This window comes from Lepus europaeus, chromosome 1 (genome assembly GCF_033115175.1).
Source record: "Lepus europaeus isolate LE1 chromosome 1, mLepTim1.pri, whole genome shotgun sequence".
NCBI classification, from domain to species: Eukaryota; Metazoa; Chordata; class Mammalia; order Lagomorpha; family Leporidae; genus Lepus; species Lepus europaeus.
Window position 1 is genome coordinate 121469857 of NC_084827.1, and position 15772 is coordinate 121485628.

Consider the following 15772-nt stretch of genomic DNA (forward strand, 5'->3'; position numbering starts at 1 on the left):
GTACTTGACCATGAGGTTGTGTGTGATTCTGTGTAGCTATGTACAAGTCTGTTCAAATCTTTGTAATTTTTCAGAATATGAATGAAGCCTCTTCTCTGCTCAGTGCTACATGTAATACATTCATCACGACACTTGAGGAATGTGTGAAGATAGCAAATGCCAAGTTTAAGCCTGAGATGTTTCAGCTGCCCCATCCGGATCCTTTAGTGTCTCCTGTGTCACCTTCTCCTGTTCAAATGGTGGGAACTTTCTGTTTTCCATCTAGTGTTGATGTATCTGGGCGTTCTTTTGTTTTTATTTTTAAGGTGGAAGTAGTAGCCCACAGGTTGAATTGGTTTGTGTGTTTGTACTCCTATTCTGTATTGAATCTTCTCAGCTGTTGAGCTCGCCATGTGTGCCGGTGTCCTAATTCCCTCCCCTTCAGAGGGGCTGATAGGACCATGAGCTGCTTCATCCATTTACGCTGGTGTGCCAGAGAAATATTGTGATGCCCTCTGTGCTCTCTGACACGGAAAGGGTTGGGGAATGCTGTTTGGCTTGGTCATACTTCACGGGGTTGGGGGGAGTGTGATGTTCTACTTACAGTGGAATTCCAGTAGGCAGATCCTAAAAGGAGTTGTAGATAATTTGAGATGTGCCTGTGGGAACAGTATTTTGTAGTTAACATACAATTTTGAATGCCCTAGGTAGACAAGTTACCTAATCTCTCTAGTCCTCCGTTTCTGCATCAGTAAAATACGTATCTTCTGGGGCCGGCACTGTGGTGCAGCAGGTTAACGCCCTGGTCTGAAGCACAGGCATCCCAAATGGGCGCCAGTTCAAGTCCTGGCTGCTCCACTTGCCATCCAGCTCTCTGCTATGGCCTGGGAAAGCAGTAGAAGATGGCCCAAGTTCTTGGGTCCCTGCACCCAAGTGGGAGACCCAGAGGAAGCTCCTGGCTCCTGGTTTGGATTGACGCAGCTCCGGCTATTGTGGCCAATTGGGGAGTGGGCCATCGGGTGGAGGATCTCTCTCTTTCTACCTTTCCTCTCTCTGTGTAACTCTGCCTTTCAAATTAATAAGTGAATCTTAAAAAAAATGCATATATTCTGCAGATCAGAGAATCATTGCAAAGCATGTGACCTGCTTAGGGTTGTGTTTTTTATTGCTAGTTCCTTGACTCCTGATCTCTTTGAACAGCAAGTACTCTTTCTGCTGTGGGTGGTTGATTCCTTGTCCTCTCCAAGTTAATAAACTTTCTCTAGCGTGTTGTGGAGGAACTTGTGGGTAAGATAAGAGTTGATAAGACTTCACATTGTTTTCATCGAAGCATTTTTTAGGGGCCCATTTGTAAGAGGAAGAGGACCATGTGGCTGAGTTTTAGCTATTATTGGAAGATACTCTTATCTACCCTACCAAATTTAGTTATGTGAGATTTAGTAAAGATAATTGCCTAAATTTACTTAAAGATTTGTTTATTTATTTATTTGAAAGGCAGATTAACAGAGGGAGAGATGGAGAGAAGGAGATTTTCCATCCTCTTGTTCACTCCCCCAAGATGCCTGCCAACAGCCAGGGCTGAACCAAGCAAAAGCTGGGAGCCAGGAACTCCATCCGGATTTCCCACAGGGATCCAAGCACTTTGGCTATTTTCTGGTGCCTTCCCAGGTGCATTAGCAGGAAACTAGATGAGAAGCAGAGCATCCAGGACTCAAACTGGCACACTAATATGGGGATGAATGGGATTCCTATGTTGCAAGTGGTAGTGTAACCCACTTCACCACAGTGCCAGCCCTGCTCAGATTTACTTAGAGCATGGTTTTCTAATCAGTGTATGATGGTCTAACATTTATGGTACACCCTGAGACAAGATAGATAGACTCTAAAACAATGAGTTTTATAGTCAGATTAGTTTGGGAAGGGCAGGTTGACTTGAATGAGTTGGATTTCTCTGAATTGATGAGGACAGTTTGATAGGACTTCTCCAAGCCTATCTTACATTGAACTATGTTCTATTTGAGAACAGAAGGCAGTGTCTCATGTTTCTGAAATTTATTTGACATTGAACTCTTTTTGTTGCTTTTGAATACCATCTTACAAGATGTGGGATATGGTAGAATCTAGTTTGACAGTGGTGCTTTTTAGAATGAGTGTAGCTATGTTGTTAACTTAAATACTATGTATAGTTGAACAAAGAAACCAGTCTCTACAGACATATGTATATTGCTGTGTTCCTGAGATTGATATGTAAGTATAAGAGGCATAACTTTTTGCTTTTATTTTTTTCAAAGATGTATTTTATACAGCTAAATGTGTTAAAAAAAATACCTCCAAGCTGCTTTGGTCTTACATTGGACTTCTTAGGCAATGCTTTCTGTTAACTGATGCTCTGAAGTCCAGAGAAGTCATTTGTATTTTATATGTAAGAAACTACAACAACTCTCTTTAAGCCAAAACCTTTTATCTGTAGAAAAATTAAAGGAAACTCAGTAAGTTTATTAAGGAAATACTGGGCTACCCATTTTTCCTAGCTATGCCATTTTATTAGATATGAAGAGCAAGAATTGTAGCTTATGGTAATTTTTATGGATGTGGAAAATAAGGTCAAGTGGGCTTTATGGATGAACATTTTTTAATAGAATAATTTGAGTTATTTATTTATGTGAAAGTATTTTTTTTTTATATGAAACTTATGTGTGTAAAAAATCCAGCTGAAATACTTAAGAATTCCAAAACTGTTCAATCTGATCTTTATAATGGCTTTATTTAATCTCATTGAATCCACATCTTAGAATAAACTTGGATTTAACTTTAATTCAAGTCATCATCAAAGTTCGGACAGCTGTTAATTTGACCCATAGATTAAGCGATTATTGTAGTGGGGATATTATTGAATGAGTAATCTTAAAGAAAATAGTTTCTGCTATAAGAGATACTAATGGTCATTTACACCTTAATGCCAATCACATTAGATAATTCTGGGCCATAAATTGGGTGGGTCGTTTCTGTTATAATTTCAACTGGGGTTTTTCAGAGCAATTAGTGGCTCAAGTTTCAAATGTAGAAGCTGTTTATGTAACATAAACATTAGAGCTGGACTTGTAAGACTCTTGAAGCCCTGTGTGGAAAGTCTTTCTGAAGTCTTGGTATGCATTTTACTTTTCTTGCTACCATGTTAAATTTTGCGATAATTTTTTTACTTGGCTACTACCCTTTGTTTTTTGATGGAGTAGTCGGATCTTCTAAATTTTTTTTAGTGTTGTCATATTTATTCAATACTCTGCTGACCAGATATTTATTTTTTAAGTGTTTAAATTCGAGGCTTATGGTTTTTCTGAGGTCTTCGAAGACCTGAACCGTTAATGCTCTCTTCCATGAAAACCACTCTGTGTATCAATGCCCTGAGTTATGACTGATGAAGAGAAGCTTTGCTGTCTAACCCTGCTGGCCTTTGGAAAAGAGAGACATTTCTTAGATTGTCTTCTGGCTTGCTAGATACTCCTTTTTATCACAAAAGTGTGACTTTTAGGTTGTCTATTGATAGAGAGATGCACTTTTTATGTTTTTATGCATATATATATTAAATTTGATTTTTAGTATTGAGAAAAAAATACAGCGTGTTTTTGGTGTGTGTTGAGAAAGAGCTAATTAATGGTTATTAGGGAGGAATTTAACGAAGTGCTAATTATGTTACTTGGCTCTGTGAAAGTTAAATTTTTCCCAGATACCTTTCTCTCTGAGTAGATCTGTGTTAATTATGATAATAATAAGAAGCACGCGAGCTGCATTATTCCACTTGACATATATGTTATACTAATTTTTTTTTTTAATTTTCAGATGAAACGTTCTGTCAGCCACCCTGGTTCTTGTAATTCAGAAAGGTAAAATCAACTTTTGTTTTGACTGAGTTCTGTCAAAATTATCCTTATTTAAGGAAATTTTTATGAAGAAAGGAAGGGATTACTGAAAAGAAAACTACTTGATTGAAGAAATTCACCTTCTAGATAGATGTTGCCAGTCTTCCAGGTTGTTAAACTGCTTGTTTTTTTTTTTCCGCAGTATTCATTTAACTAGCTATGACTGTCTTATAGAGTTCTTTGGAAAGTGTCGAAATGATGACGTTAGCATGCATTTTGCTACATTGACTGCTGAGTGCTGAACCCTTACTGTGGTTTTGGTGTTTTTCTCTGATGATTATGCCGTCTTTGAGCCATCAGTGCTGAGACGAAGCCAGCCATGCCCATGCCTGACAGGTCAGGGAATGCAGAGTTCTACCCGCTCCTTTTCCAGGAAAATGGGAGCTTAATCAACCTTTGACAAACTTTTTATTTTTTTAATAAAAATTGCTCTTAACTGTTCCTGATGAATCGAGGTTGTCATTAAGTGTTGTTATGTTTGGCTGTCATAAAACAGGAGATGCAGTGCAACTTGGGTGGTAATTTGTTTCTGTGTTTTATTTTTTAGACTGATTGTTAAAAAACTAGTTTGTCTCGCCTCCTTTTTGTGACCTTAATCTTCTCCTGCTCTCAGTGAGTGTACCTCTAACACTCTCCCCAGACTCCTGGCCCATCCCTGCTAGTCTGCTGGTTTTGACCAGATAGGAATTGACTTTAGACACATACTCGTGAACTCTCTAACTTTCCATTTTTAAACATTTGTAAATCCTCTGATATGTCTGCTGTCTCGCTGGACCTTCTCTTCTGTACACCTTGTCTGTTTAGTTCAGGCTGCGGCTGTATTCTGCAGGTTACCAGCTGGATTCTATTTGCGTTGCCTCGCTTACAGTTTGACCTCTGAGCAGGATGTTGCTAACATAAGACATTGGACATAAAAGTAATTCTTTATTCACTTAAAGGGAAGTCATTTAAAATTCCAATTAAGTTGATATTGTTCTTATTTATTTAAGTCCTTACAACTTAACACTTTTTATTTAATTTGCAGGAGTAGCCACTGTACAAAAGAACCAGTGTCTACACTTCACCGACTCTCCCAGCGACGCCGAAGAACCTACTCAGATACAGACTCTTGTAATGATATTCTCCTTGAAGAATCAGATAGTAAGTTAGAAAGGTTATGTCTCTTTCTTTGTCCTATTTGGCAAAATTGTCAGGCTTTGTATATTCTGGAATGAAAGATACAGAACACTGTACCCTGCTCTAGGATTAATTCCTTAATTCAGAACTAGGCAGGGAGCTGGCACTGTGGCATAGTGGGTAGAGTTATGTGGGCACCGGTTCGAGTCCTGGCTGCTCCACTTCTGATCTAGCTCTCTGCTAATGGCCTGGGAAAGCAGTAGAAGATGACCCATGTCCTTGGGCTAATGTACCCACGTGGGAGACTGGGAAGAAGCTTCTGGCTACTGGCTTCAGATCGGTGCAGCTCCGGCTGTTGCAGCCAATTGGGGAGTGAACCAGCGTATGGAAGACCTCTCTCTGCCTCTGCCTCTTTGTAATTCTGCCTTTCAAATAAATAAATACATTTTTTTTTCAAAAAAGATCTAAGCAAACCTAGTCAACAGATGTATGTATATCCAACAAGCACAAAGTCAACAGAAATATTTGTATCCTTCTACACACAGCTAAGAAATGCTGAAGGTTGCTTTTTAAATATTGTATCTTCAAGAATATATGAACATGCTTCCAAATGTTTGTATAAAAATGGAATTAAGGTACTGGTGTTAAGCTGCTGCCTGTTATTCCAGCATCCCATATGAGTACCGGTTCTAGCCCAAGTTGTTCTGTGCCCAGTTCAGCTCCTTATTAATGTACCTAGCAAAGCAGTAGGTAGTGGCCCCAGTGCTTGGGCCCCTGCCACCCACACGGGAGATGTGGATGGGAGTTCCAGGCTCCTGGCTTCATCCTGGCCCAGGATGGGATGTTGTGGTCATCTGAGGAATGAACCAGCAGATAGAAGATCTCTCTCTTTCTCACTACCCTCTCCCCTCCCCACTGTCTCTAACTCTGCCTTTCAAATAAATACATTCATCTTTTTTAAAGGTGGAATTAAAAGATAAGTTTATTTTGGTGCAACATTTTTGAAATCCATGAATTATAATTTTTTTTTTTCAAAAAAAGATTAATTTATTTGAAAGTGTTACAGAGAGGCAGGAGCAGAGGTAGAGAGAAAGAGAGATCTTCCATCCGTTAGTTCACTCCCCAAATGGCCACAATGGCCAGGGCAAAGCCAGGAGCCAAGAGCTTCTTCCGGGTCTTTTACATGGGTACAGGGCCCAAGCACTTGGGCCATCTTCCATTACTTTCCCAGGCCATAGCAGGGAGCTGGATCAGAAGTGGAGCAGCCGGGACTCGAACTGCTGCTGCAGGGATGCTGGTGCTGCAGGCAGAGGTTTGGCCACAGTGCCAGGCCCTATAATAACTTTTTTTAAAAGATGTATTTATTTGAAGGCAGAGGCAAAGAGAGAGAGAGAAGAAAGAGAGGTTTTCCATCCAGGGAGAGAGAGAGAGGAGAGAGAGAGAGAGAGAGGTCTTTCATCCACTGGTTCACTCCCCAGATGGCCTCAACAGCCAGAGCTGCGCTATCTGAAGCTAGGAGCCAGGAGCTTCTAGGTCTCCTATGCGTATGAAGGCCCAAGGACTTGAACCCTCTTCTACTGTTTCCTCAGGCCATAGCAGAGAGCTGGATTGGAAGTGGAGCAGCCGGGACTCAAACTGGCACCCATATGGGATGCCAACACTGCAGGCGGCAGCTTTACTTGCTGTGCCACAGGGCCAGCATCTCTATAATAACATTTTAAATGAACTTGTGTATGTGGATTTCAGTTTTTTTTTTTTTTGTATTAAAATATACATCTTGTTTGTTAATTGAGAGGCAGAGAGAGAGAGCCAACTAGACAGAGGCAGACACAAAGCTCCCGTCCACTGGTTCACTTCCCACGTGCCTGCCGCAGTTGAGACAAGCTATGCCTGAAGCCAGGAACTAGGAGCTCAGTCCAGGTTCTCCTGCCTGGGTGGCAGAAATCCAGTTCTGCAGCCATTACTGCTGCCTCCTAGGGTTTGCGTTAGCAGGAAGCTAGACTTTGGAGCTGGAGCTGTGTGTGAAACCCAAATTTCTGATGAGGGATATGGGTGTTTTAAGCAGTATCTTAACTGCTAGGCTGAATACCTATCTCCAGACTTACCTTTTATTCTGTTAACATGAACTTTCTGAGCTACTCTTGTGTGTGTGTGCGTTACACAGTCTTACTCTGACTACATTTTAGTAATTTCTTAATAGCTTCTGGTCATCTTTTTCTTTCACTACATCTGCATTTTAAAAACATTTTAGAAGAAAGCATGCATTTTTTCTAGGGGAGTATCAAGGCAAGTTCTGAGTTGGAAGAAAAATAATCAGCCTTGTTAGTTATGTACCTCGAAATGGTTAAGGCAAATAATTGCGTCTGTTAGTAGTGGTGGCTTACCCTAGTATTCATCCCTGTATCTTTTTCTTCCTTATTAAAGAGACAGTACAATGTGACCTTAGGAAAGATTTTGTGATAAAATTGTCACTAACTTTTCTTGAGAGGAAAAGCTTTGAAGGGGTGCTAAAATACGGAGTTTGAAAGTAGTGTCCATGACTTCCTGTGAGCGCAAAATGACCTTCTTAATACTCGTCCACGAACAGATTTGTAGTTTTAAAATTTTTTCTTATTTCCCATGAAGCCTATGGGATAGGAGTTACGTAAAGCTCCCAGTTAAGGAACAGGCCATGTTCCAGGAGTTCATTTGTCAGTCGGTTAGTGTTTCTCCTGTGGATTGACACAACAAATGGTGGCGCAGAGGCTTCTGGTAGCCTAGAGCCTAGCTAAATCACAGTGTGGCTGAAACTGGGCAGAATAGTGATGTGCTTTTCTAGTATTTGAATGTATTGGAAACTCTGGTTAAGATAGGGTTATTACTTAACCAGAGAGTTAAACTGGTTTAACTGGAGGGTAATGTAGAGTTCTGGCAGATGGCGGTGGTTCAATAATGGACTACTGGCTGTTTTCAGGTATTTAGAATATGGTGGCATCTTTTTTTCTTCATGCCCATTTTTTTGTTTTCAGAATTCATAATTGATAAGAGGGTATGTTACCATTTTGAAATTAAGTGGGACAAAGGGTAGAGAAAGGAAGGAAGAAAAAGGGGTGAGGGAGGTAGGAGAGAAAGAAAATTTCCTGGGCCACTTGAGCAAGACCTGGAAGAAGAAAGAAGAGAGACAGAATGCGCAGGTAACACAGACTCTGATTCACTCCTCGTTCTTTGTGCCTTGTACACACAACTCTCTTAGTCCAGAGAAAAGAGTTCTGTGTGTGGTCTGCCCTGTCTTCTAGATGATACTTCTCTTTGTCTCTCGCACAGAGGCCAGGTGATAGCTGAGTTACTAGTTTTTTGGAAAGCTACCCATTTTTCCTAAGCTTTCTTCCTTTTTGGGAACTTGGTCCTGAATATTTTTGGTTTTAGATTTATTTATTTATTTGAAAGGCAGAGTGACAGGAGAGAGAGGTTTTCTACTTAGTGGTTCACTCCCCAAGTGGCTGCAATGGCCCTCGCTGGGCCAGAAGAAACCCAGGATCCTGGAACTCTATGCGGGTCTTCCTTGTGAGTGGCAGATGCCCAAGGGCCTGGGCCCTCCCAGGTCCGGGTGCAATAGCAGGAATCTGGATTGGAAGTGGAGAAATCAGGACTTGAACTGGTGATCCAATATGGGGTGCTGGTGTTGCTGGCTGTGGCTAAATTGCTTCAAAACTAGTTGTACACAAACACGCACACACACAGGTGCACTCATAGTACACATAATACACATACAAATATATATATTTTTAAAGATTTATTTTATCTGTTTGAAAGTCAGAATTACACAGAAGAGAGACAGAGAGAGAGAGAGTCTTCCATCTGCTGGTTCACTCCCCATTGGGTGCAATCACCAGAGCTGCATCCATCCAAAGCTAGGAGCCAGAAGTCAGGAGCTTCTTTCGGGTCTCCCATGCAGGTGCAGGGGCCCAAGGACGTAGACTATCCTCTACTGCTTTCCCAGGCCATAGCAGAGAACTGGAACTGAAGTGGAGCAGCTGGAACTTGAACCGGTGTCCATATGGGATGCCAGCACTGCAGGCAGCGGCTTCACCCACTACGCCACAGTGCCAGCTCTGCACATACATATATTTTAGTTCTTTGGAATTTCTTTAAATTGGCTAGGTCAGAAGTTTCATTCTTATATTTCTATTTATGCTAAAGTTTAGTGTTTCAATTAGTTGCCAAAGCAGAAACTGAATTAGTGCTCTTTCTTATAAAACATGCTTTGCAATTGATAGTCTTAGTTGAAAGTCTTTATTACCAAATATTCTCCTTGTGAGATGCAACTATTTCTATTTTATATTTAAGAATTTTTTTAAAAAAAGTAAAGGTAGGGGCCGGTGTTGTGGCTTAGTAGGTAAAGCTACCACCAGGGACACAGGCATCCCACATGGGCACCAGTTCGAGACTCAGCTGCTCCACTTCCGATCTAGCTCCCTGGTAAAGTGCCTGGGAAAGCAGTGGAGGATGACCCAAGTGCTTGGGCCCCTGCACCCTTGTGGGAGACCTGGAGGAAGCCCCTGGCTCCCAACTTCTGAATGGCGCAGCTCTGGTTGTTGCAGCCATTTGGGGAGTGAACCAGCAGATGCAAGATCTCCTTCTCTCCCTCTCTCTGTAACTCTTTCAAATAAATAAATAAATAAATCTTTTTTTTTTTTTTTTTTTTTTTTGGACAGGCAGAGTTAGACAGTGAGAGAGAGAGACAGAGAGAAAGGTCTTTCTTCCGTTGGTTCACCCCCCAAAGGCTGCTGCGGCTGGCGCGCTGTGCCGATCTGAAGCCAGGAGCCAAGTGCTTCTCCTGGTCTCCCATGTGGGTGCAGGGCCTAAGCACTTGGGCCATCCTCCACTGCACTCCAGGGCCACAGCAGAGAGCTGGACTGGAAGAGGAGCAACTGGGACAGAACTGGCGCCCCAGCTGGGACTAGAACCCGGAGTACTGGCGCAGCAGGCGGAGGATTAGCCTAGTGAGCTGCGGTGCCGGCCAATAAATAAATCTTTAAAAAAATTGTAAAGGTAACAAATGGTCATGATAAATGAAAACAGTGTGTATACAAGTACTGTGGCCTCGGGGTAGAATTGTGCCACTGCAGCTCTGTCTCCCTGGGGTGGCATGATGGTTCAGTGAGCTGCATTCTGAATGAACGGTGGCAGCCTTCAGTATGAGCTGCCTTGTCAGCTGTGCTCAGAAAGCCTTGCAACAAAAAGGGGCAGTCCTGGATTTAGTCTGAGTTCTGCTAACAAGTGTGGGAGGTGCGCCCTTTTTCACACCTTGATTTCTTTGCCAGGTAACAAGAGGGATACTAAAAGCATTAACCAGTTAGGTTGGAAAAGCCACAGCTAGTTAAGAAAGGTTAAGTTTAATTCAGCAAATATTTATTAAATAGCCATTATGTGCCAGCCATGGTTCTAGCAATGAACAAAGTAAAAATCTCTACTTAAGGTAGTTTCATAGTTATCTCACAAACTCTGAAGTTTCTCCTTATGGCTGTCAGTAGTAGAAAAGTTAGATTTTTTTTTTCCTACCAGACACACAGGCTGGCATTGTTGTACAGTGGATAAAGCTACCACTTAGGAGGCTGACATGCCATGTCAGAGTGCCTGTTTGAGTCCATGTTGCTCTGCTTCTGATCCAGTTTCCGGCTGATGCACCTAGAAATAAAGGTAGCAGAGGATGGCCCAAGTGCTTGGGCCCTGCTACCCGTGTGGGAGACCAGGATAGAGTTCTTGGCTCTTGGCTTCAGTGTGACCTAGACATGGCCATTTAGGTAATGAGCCAGAGGATGAAAGATCTCCCTCTCTCTTTCTCTCTTTCACAACACACACACACACACACACCCTCTCTTTCTATCACTCTGCCTTTCAAATAAATAAATCTTAAAAAAGTAAAAAAAAAAAACAACCCTGGAAAACAGCAAATAACAACTAACAGAAAGCTTAAAGAAATTTTGTGTTGCTGAATAGAAAATTAACATGTTCTTTCACAGAAGTCCTGGATTTAGTATTAACAGGATATTTAATCTTTTAATTAATTTATTAATTAGGACCTACTCACTGTTCAAGAAATACACTTAATGGAGACTTGACATCAGCAACCATCCCTGAAGAAAACAGACTCACGGCCAAAAAGAAGCCTGAATCGGAAGATCTTCTTCCACCCTCCTCTTCCTGAGGAAACCGAAGTGTCCAGCTTCCTCTAAGTATTGCTATGCAAAAGCTGCTGTCACTCAGCTGTTGTCATAGGGATTAGTGTCTCCCTTAGGATTTCTCTGCACTTTATAGAATATTGTAAAACAAACAAAAAACCCACATACTTTTGAAGTGTATTTTATCTTTATATAGTTTATTTGCAAGAGTATTTTCCTAATAACTTCACAGTATGAATGTGCATCTTTTTTTTTTTTTTTAAACAAATGATGATGTAACATTTTGACATCCATAAGGACAAATGTAGATATTTTTCTAAAAAACTGTGAGGGACTGACGGATTGGTCAGTGAGTATTGTAGCTTATAAACATGAAATCTTGAAAGGTTTCAGTTTGACAGAAGTGTGATACATGTAACTTGTGCCATGGACCAAACGGTCACTTTACCCCAGCTAAAACTGAGTTATGATAGCAGCTTGATGGTGATTGTATTCTATTTCTTTAAGCAGAAAGGAAACTCTTAATATTCTAAATATCTTTAACCCAAATACCACGACATTGAATCCGAATATTTTTTAAAACCCAGACTGTGCTGTGCTTCATATGTGAAGTTGACACTACTGAATTTGCCAATACCAAATGTTGGGTTAAAATATTTAATTTTTGTTTATTTATTTTCTTGTTACATCAAAAGAGTATTGCATCCTCACTTTTGTGACATACCAAATTTAAGATATGTATGCATTGTTATTTACATTGCTTTAGAAATGAGGCTAACATTGTAGTGACCTTGCTCACTTATGCCAGAGAAATAAACCACTTCTGATGGAAGAGGATTTTAGTGCTTTTTTCCTCAGATAGATGTTAAGCTGCTGTTGTAAGGTATTGTTTGCAGCTCTTTAGGATATCTGGAGACATTTTAATTTATGAATATTTATACAAAAGAGGAATTCCTTCAAGGTTCTTTGCCACTTGAGAATGGCATTATTTAAAGAACAAATAGTATTTTTTGATAGTGCCTGTCTATATCTATTGTCAGTGTTTGCCTTGTTATCTGTGTTTCTGAATTCACTTTGGGGTGATGATATTGTCCAAGGTTTTGGATGATGAGCACTTTAAAGCAAACTGGTTTGGTGTTTTTTAAGTTAATCATGTTTAATAAATATGTGGTTTTTGCAATCAAACTCATCATATAATACATTGTATTTTTTATGCTCACTGCTATTCTGTGTAATCTTTATTAAGTGCTATGATAGTATTCTTTATTGATTTAATTTTTTTTTCTGGGCCTGCTGGTAAATACAAATGAAGCATGTTGTCAGTTTTTGCTGCCTGTGAACTTAGAATGGTGTGGAATATTTCACCTTAAATTTCTCTTGCAAGTTAATGTGGGTTTTTTTTTTAAAGAGTTAATACTTGGGTGTTTACTAAAATAAATATGTAATGACAGGCTTTCTTCTTTAAGTTTAATATGGGCATATGAAATCTATAAATAACCTAGATACATTACTATGTATTTATAAACTGTATGCTACTTAAAAGTATGATTTTAAATAGCACACAGATCATTCGAGTGTATTTAGTGGCATTTTTTCTTGCTCATAAGACTAATTTGAAAAAAAAAAAGTTTGATAATATAGTACATTTCCATGTTGGTGAAGTAATCAGGTGTTTTGCTTTTTTTCAGTATAGTAAGAACTTGTACAGTGAGAATACAAAGAAGATCAAGGTGCTGCCGATAGGAAGTTTTTTCTGGTAGTCAGTGTTTTGTTTTTTTCCCCAAAGTAATAGATGATAAAAATACTATAATAACTTTTTGAACTCATAGGATAGGAAATGAATCCATTTTCTATTTCTTTACTCAAATATATGAGTTCATGAAAAGTTTTCTGTAAATATTTTTTATAAAATAAAGTCATTTTCTCTTTTGTATCGTTTTCCCTCTTTGAAACAGGTGCTTGACAGATTTGCTGTATTCCTAGGTACGACTTTTATTGAGATTTGCCCCCACTTTTTTTCCCCCTTATGAACCAAACACATTTGGGAAATCATATTTTTAGGCAGTACAAATGTGCCATATGTTATATCTAAGTTTCCATCAGTGAACTAGTAGCACAGAACAACCTATAAAGCTTAAAGGAATATTGCATTTTGAGGAGCCTTGTGAATTGTTAAATATGCTTGATCTTCCTGAATGTTAAGGAAAAGATGAGCCAAAGAAGAACAAGTCTATAAGACTTTTAGCTTGTCAGGTTTTCTGTAACATGTGGTTGTTGATCGTTCCTTTTTTGCTTTGTCCAGGCCATGGCATTGTTGAGAAATTTGGAGATTGTCTTGTCCACCAGTGATCTTATCAGCAAACTGAGTGCTTGCTTTTTATTTCAAGTGCCTCGTCCCTGCAGTGTGGGAATCACAGGCCTCTGTGATGAAAGGGACCTTGATAAGAATTCTTTTGTAAATGGGCTAAAAATGAATAGTGTCACATCAGATTGGATTGTTGAGTTCTTTGCAATCAGGACAAGTACAGAAATGGATGCTATTATTTAAAATCCAAAGCAAGAGATAAAGGGTCTTCATTTCCACAGGTCCCCCTGGAATCTTTAATCCTGAGTTGTAGTTTTTCAGTATGCGTTATCACATTTAGAAATTGAGAAATCACAAGATCTCAGGAACTGTATCCTTGTAATGTGTTAATGCTGGCTGATGTTTATTTCCACATACAGTATAATGTCATTAATTTGGACTCTGCCCATTCTTTTACTTAATGAAATGCCTCCAATTTGTCCCCTGAGCCTTGCTGTTGCTACTTTGTGTGGAGTTAGTGTCTTGAGTCGAAAGAAAGCTGTTTTAGACTGCAGGAGCTCCTCCAAGCTCTCTGTTTTGATAGCCTGAGGTAAGGAAATGGTAGGTGGCTGGTGGATAAGACTTACTTTCTGAATTTCTTTTTATTAAAATAATTCACACAGTTTAAGAAAAAAATCAAACAGAACTAAAAGACTAAAAACTACTAACTGAAAGGTTAAACAGAGCTAAAAGAAAATGAATAATCCCTTTTCCATCTACCTTAGCGCCCCAGAGACCAGGATGTTAAACTTTTAGTGGTTTATGCTAATATTTGTCTTCCTATGTGAAAACATGTTATAGTACTTTTTCTTGATTAATCAGTTTTAAAAATGATTTTTTGAATTTGTTGTATGATAGGCAGGAATTACTTTTCTTAGATCCTTACCTCACATTTTTCTTCTTCCACCCATCCCAGTATAGATTTATATTCATGCAACTTTTTGTTAACTCCCAACTTGCTATTAGATCAGTAGATAATAAATTTCACTAAACAAGCATGTGATTAGCTATTAAATCAGTAGATAATAAATGTTCACTGATGGAGCACATGATTAACTATCATTACTTCTTTTCTACTAGAACCCTATTTTTGTTGAGTTACTAATTTAACATTTTGTTTAGTGTCTTATGTAGCTGTCACAGTGATTATCCAGTGGAATAAATGCTCAAAAATACCAGATGATCTGTCAATTCTGTCTGTTCCTTTTTTTTTTTTTTTTTGCATTCTTTCATGGACTTTTTTTTTTCTATATTCTTTTATCTTCCTTTATCTTCCACATGTTAGACTGTTGCTCTCCAGGACTATTGCTTGGCTCGTTGGTCATTCTGAGACCTTCTTTGTACTTTAGTCTCATATTAGATCTTTGCTTATTAGACCCTATTACATCCTATGAATTCCTGTTTCTTGTTTTGCTATCCTCTAAGCTTATCCACCAATGGCAGTCAAAATTTTTAGGCTTTCCAAGCCAGAAAATGTCTCTACTCTTGACTGAGTGATAGTTTGGAGCCTGTTAAATAATTTTCCCTGTAAATTTTAAAGGCAGTGATCCATGTCTTACAGCATTCAGTATTACTCTGAGCACTCTTGCGCCATTCCTTTCCATGGGGCTGTTTTTCGTTTCTGGAAGCCCTTTGAAGCTTCTCTTTATCTCTGACATTTCATAGTGTTGTATGTATGGGTCTTCATCTTTAACTGAAATGTGGAGCCTTTCAACTAGAAGGCGTGTTTATTTCAGATGTGAACAGGCATGTTCAGGATGGTATGGCCATAGACAGCTTCTCTGTTTTAGTTCTGGGAAATTTTGTGTGTGTTTTAAATAATTTTCTCTGTCCTGTTTTTATAGAATTGCTGTTATTTTAATGTTGGACTTCCCAGATTGACCCTCTCATTAAAAAAATTTTATTTGCATCTTAAATTGCAGTATAGGTTGAGTATCCATTATCTGAAATATTTAGGACCAGAAGTGTTTCAAATTTTCCAGTTTCTTCATTTTGGAATATCTGCATAGAATTTACTAGTTGAGCACCCCAAACAGAAAATATGAAATTTGAAGTGCTCCAAAATCCAAAACATTTTGAGTATCATGTCTATGCTCAAAAAGTATTGAATTTTGGAGCATTTCAGGTTTTTGGATTATGAATGCTAATCCTATGTTTTTATTGTCTTCCAGTTCTTCTATTGAATTTTATCTGCGTATTTTAAAATTTCTGAAATTTTTTTCTATGTTCCTTTTTCATGAAACCCTTTTATTATT

At 39.1% G+C, this 15772-nt stretch overlaps 1 protein-coding gene across 1 annotated transcript in view; it reads left to right on the forward strand.

Annotated features, from left to right (window-relative positions):
* Positions 1–12392, forward strand: part of PLEKHA3 (pleckstrin homology domain containing A3) — a 32687-nt gene extending 20295 nt beyond the window's left edge. The window contains exons 5-8 of the mRNA XM_062188519.1: positions 75–239; positions 3817–3860; positions 4921–5036; positions 11072–12392. Of these exons, the coding sequence (XP_062044503.1) occupies positions 75–239; positions 3817–3860; positions 4921–5036; positions 11072–11199 (453 nt within the window). The 3' untranslated portion in view covers positions 11200–12392. The remainder of the gene's footprint in view (positions 1–74; positions 240–3816; positions 3861–4920; positions 5037–11071) is intronic.
* The last annotated feature ends 3380 nt before the right edge of the window (positions 12393–15772 follow it).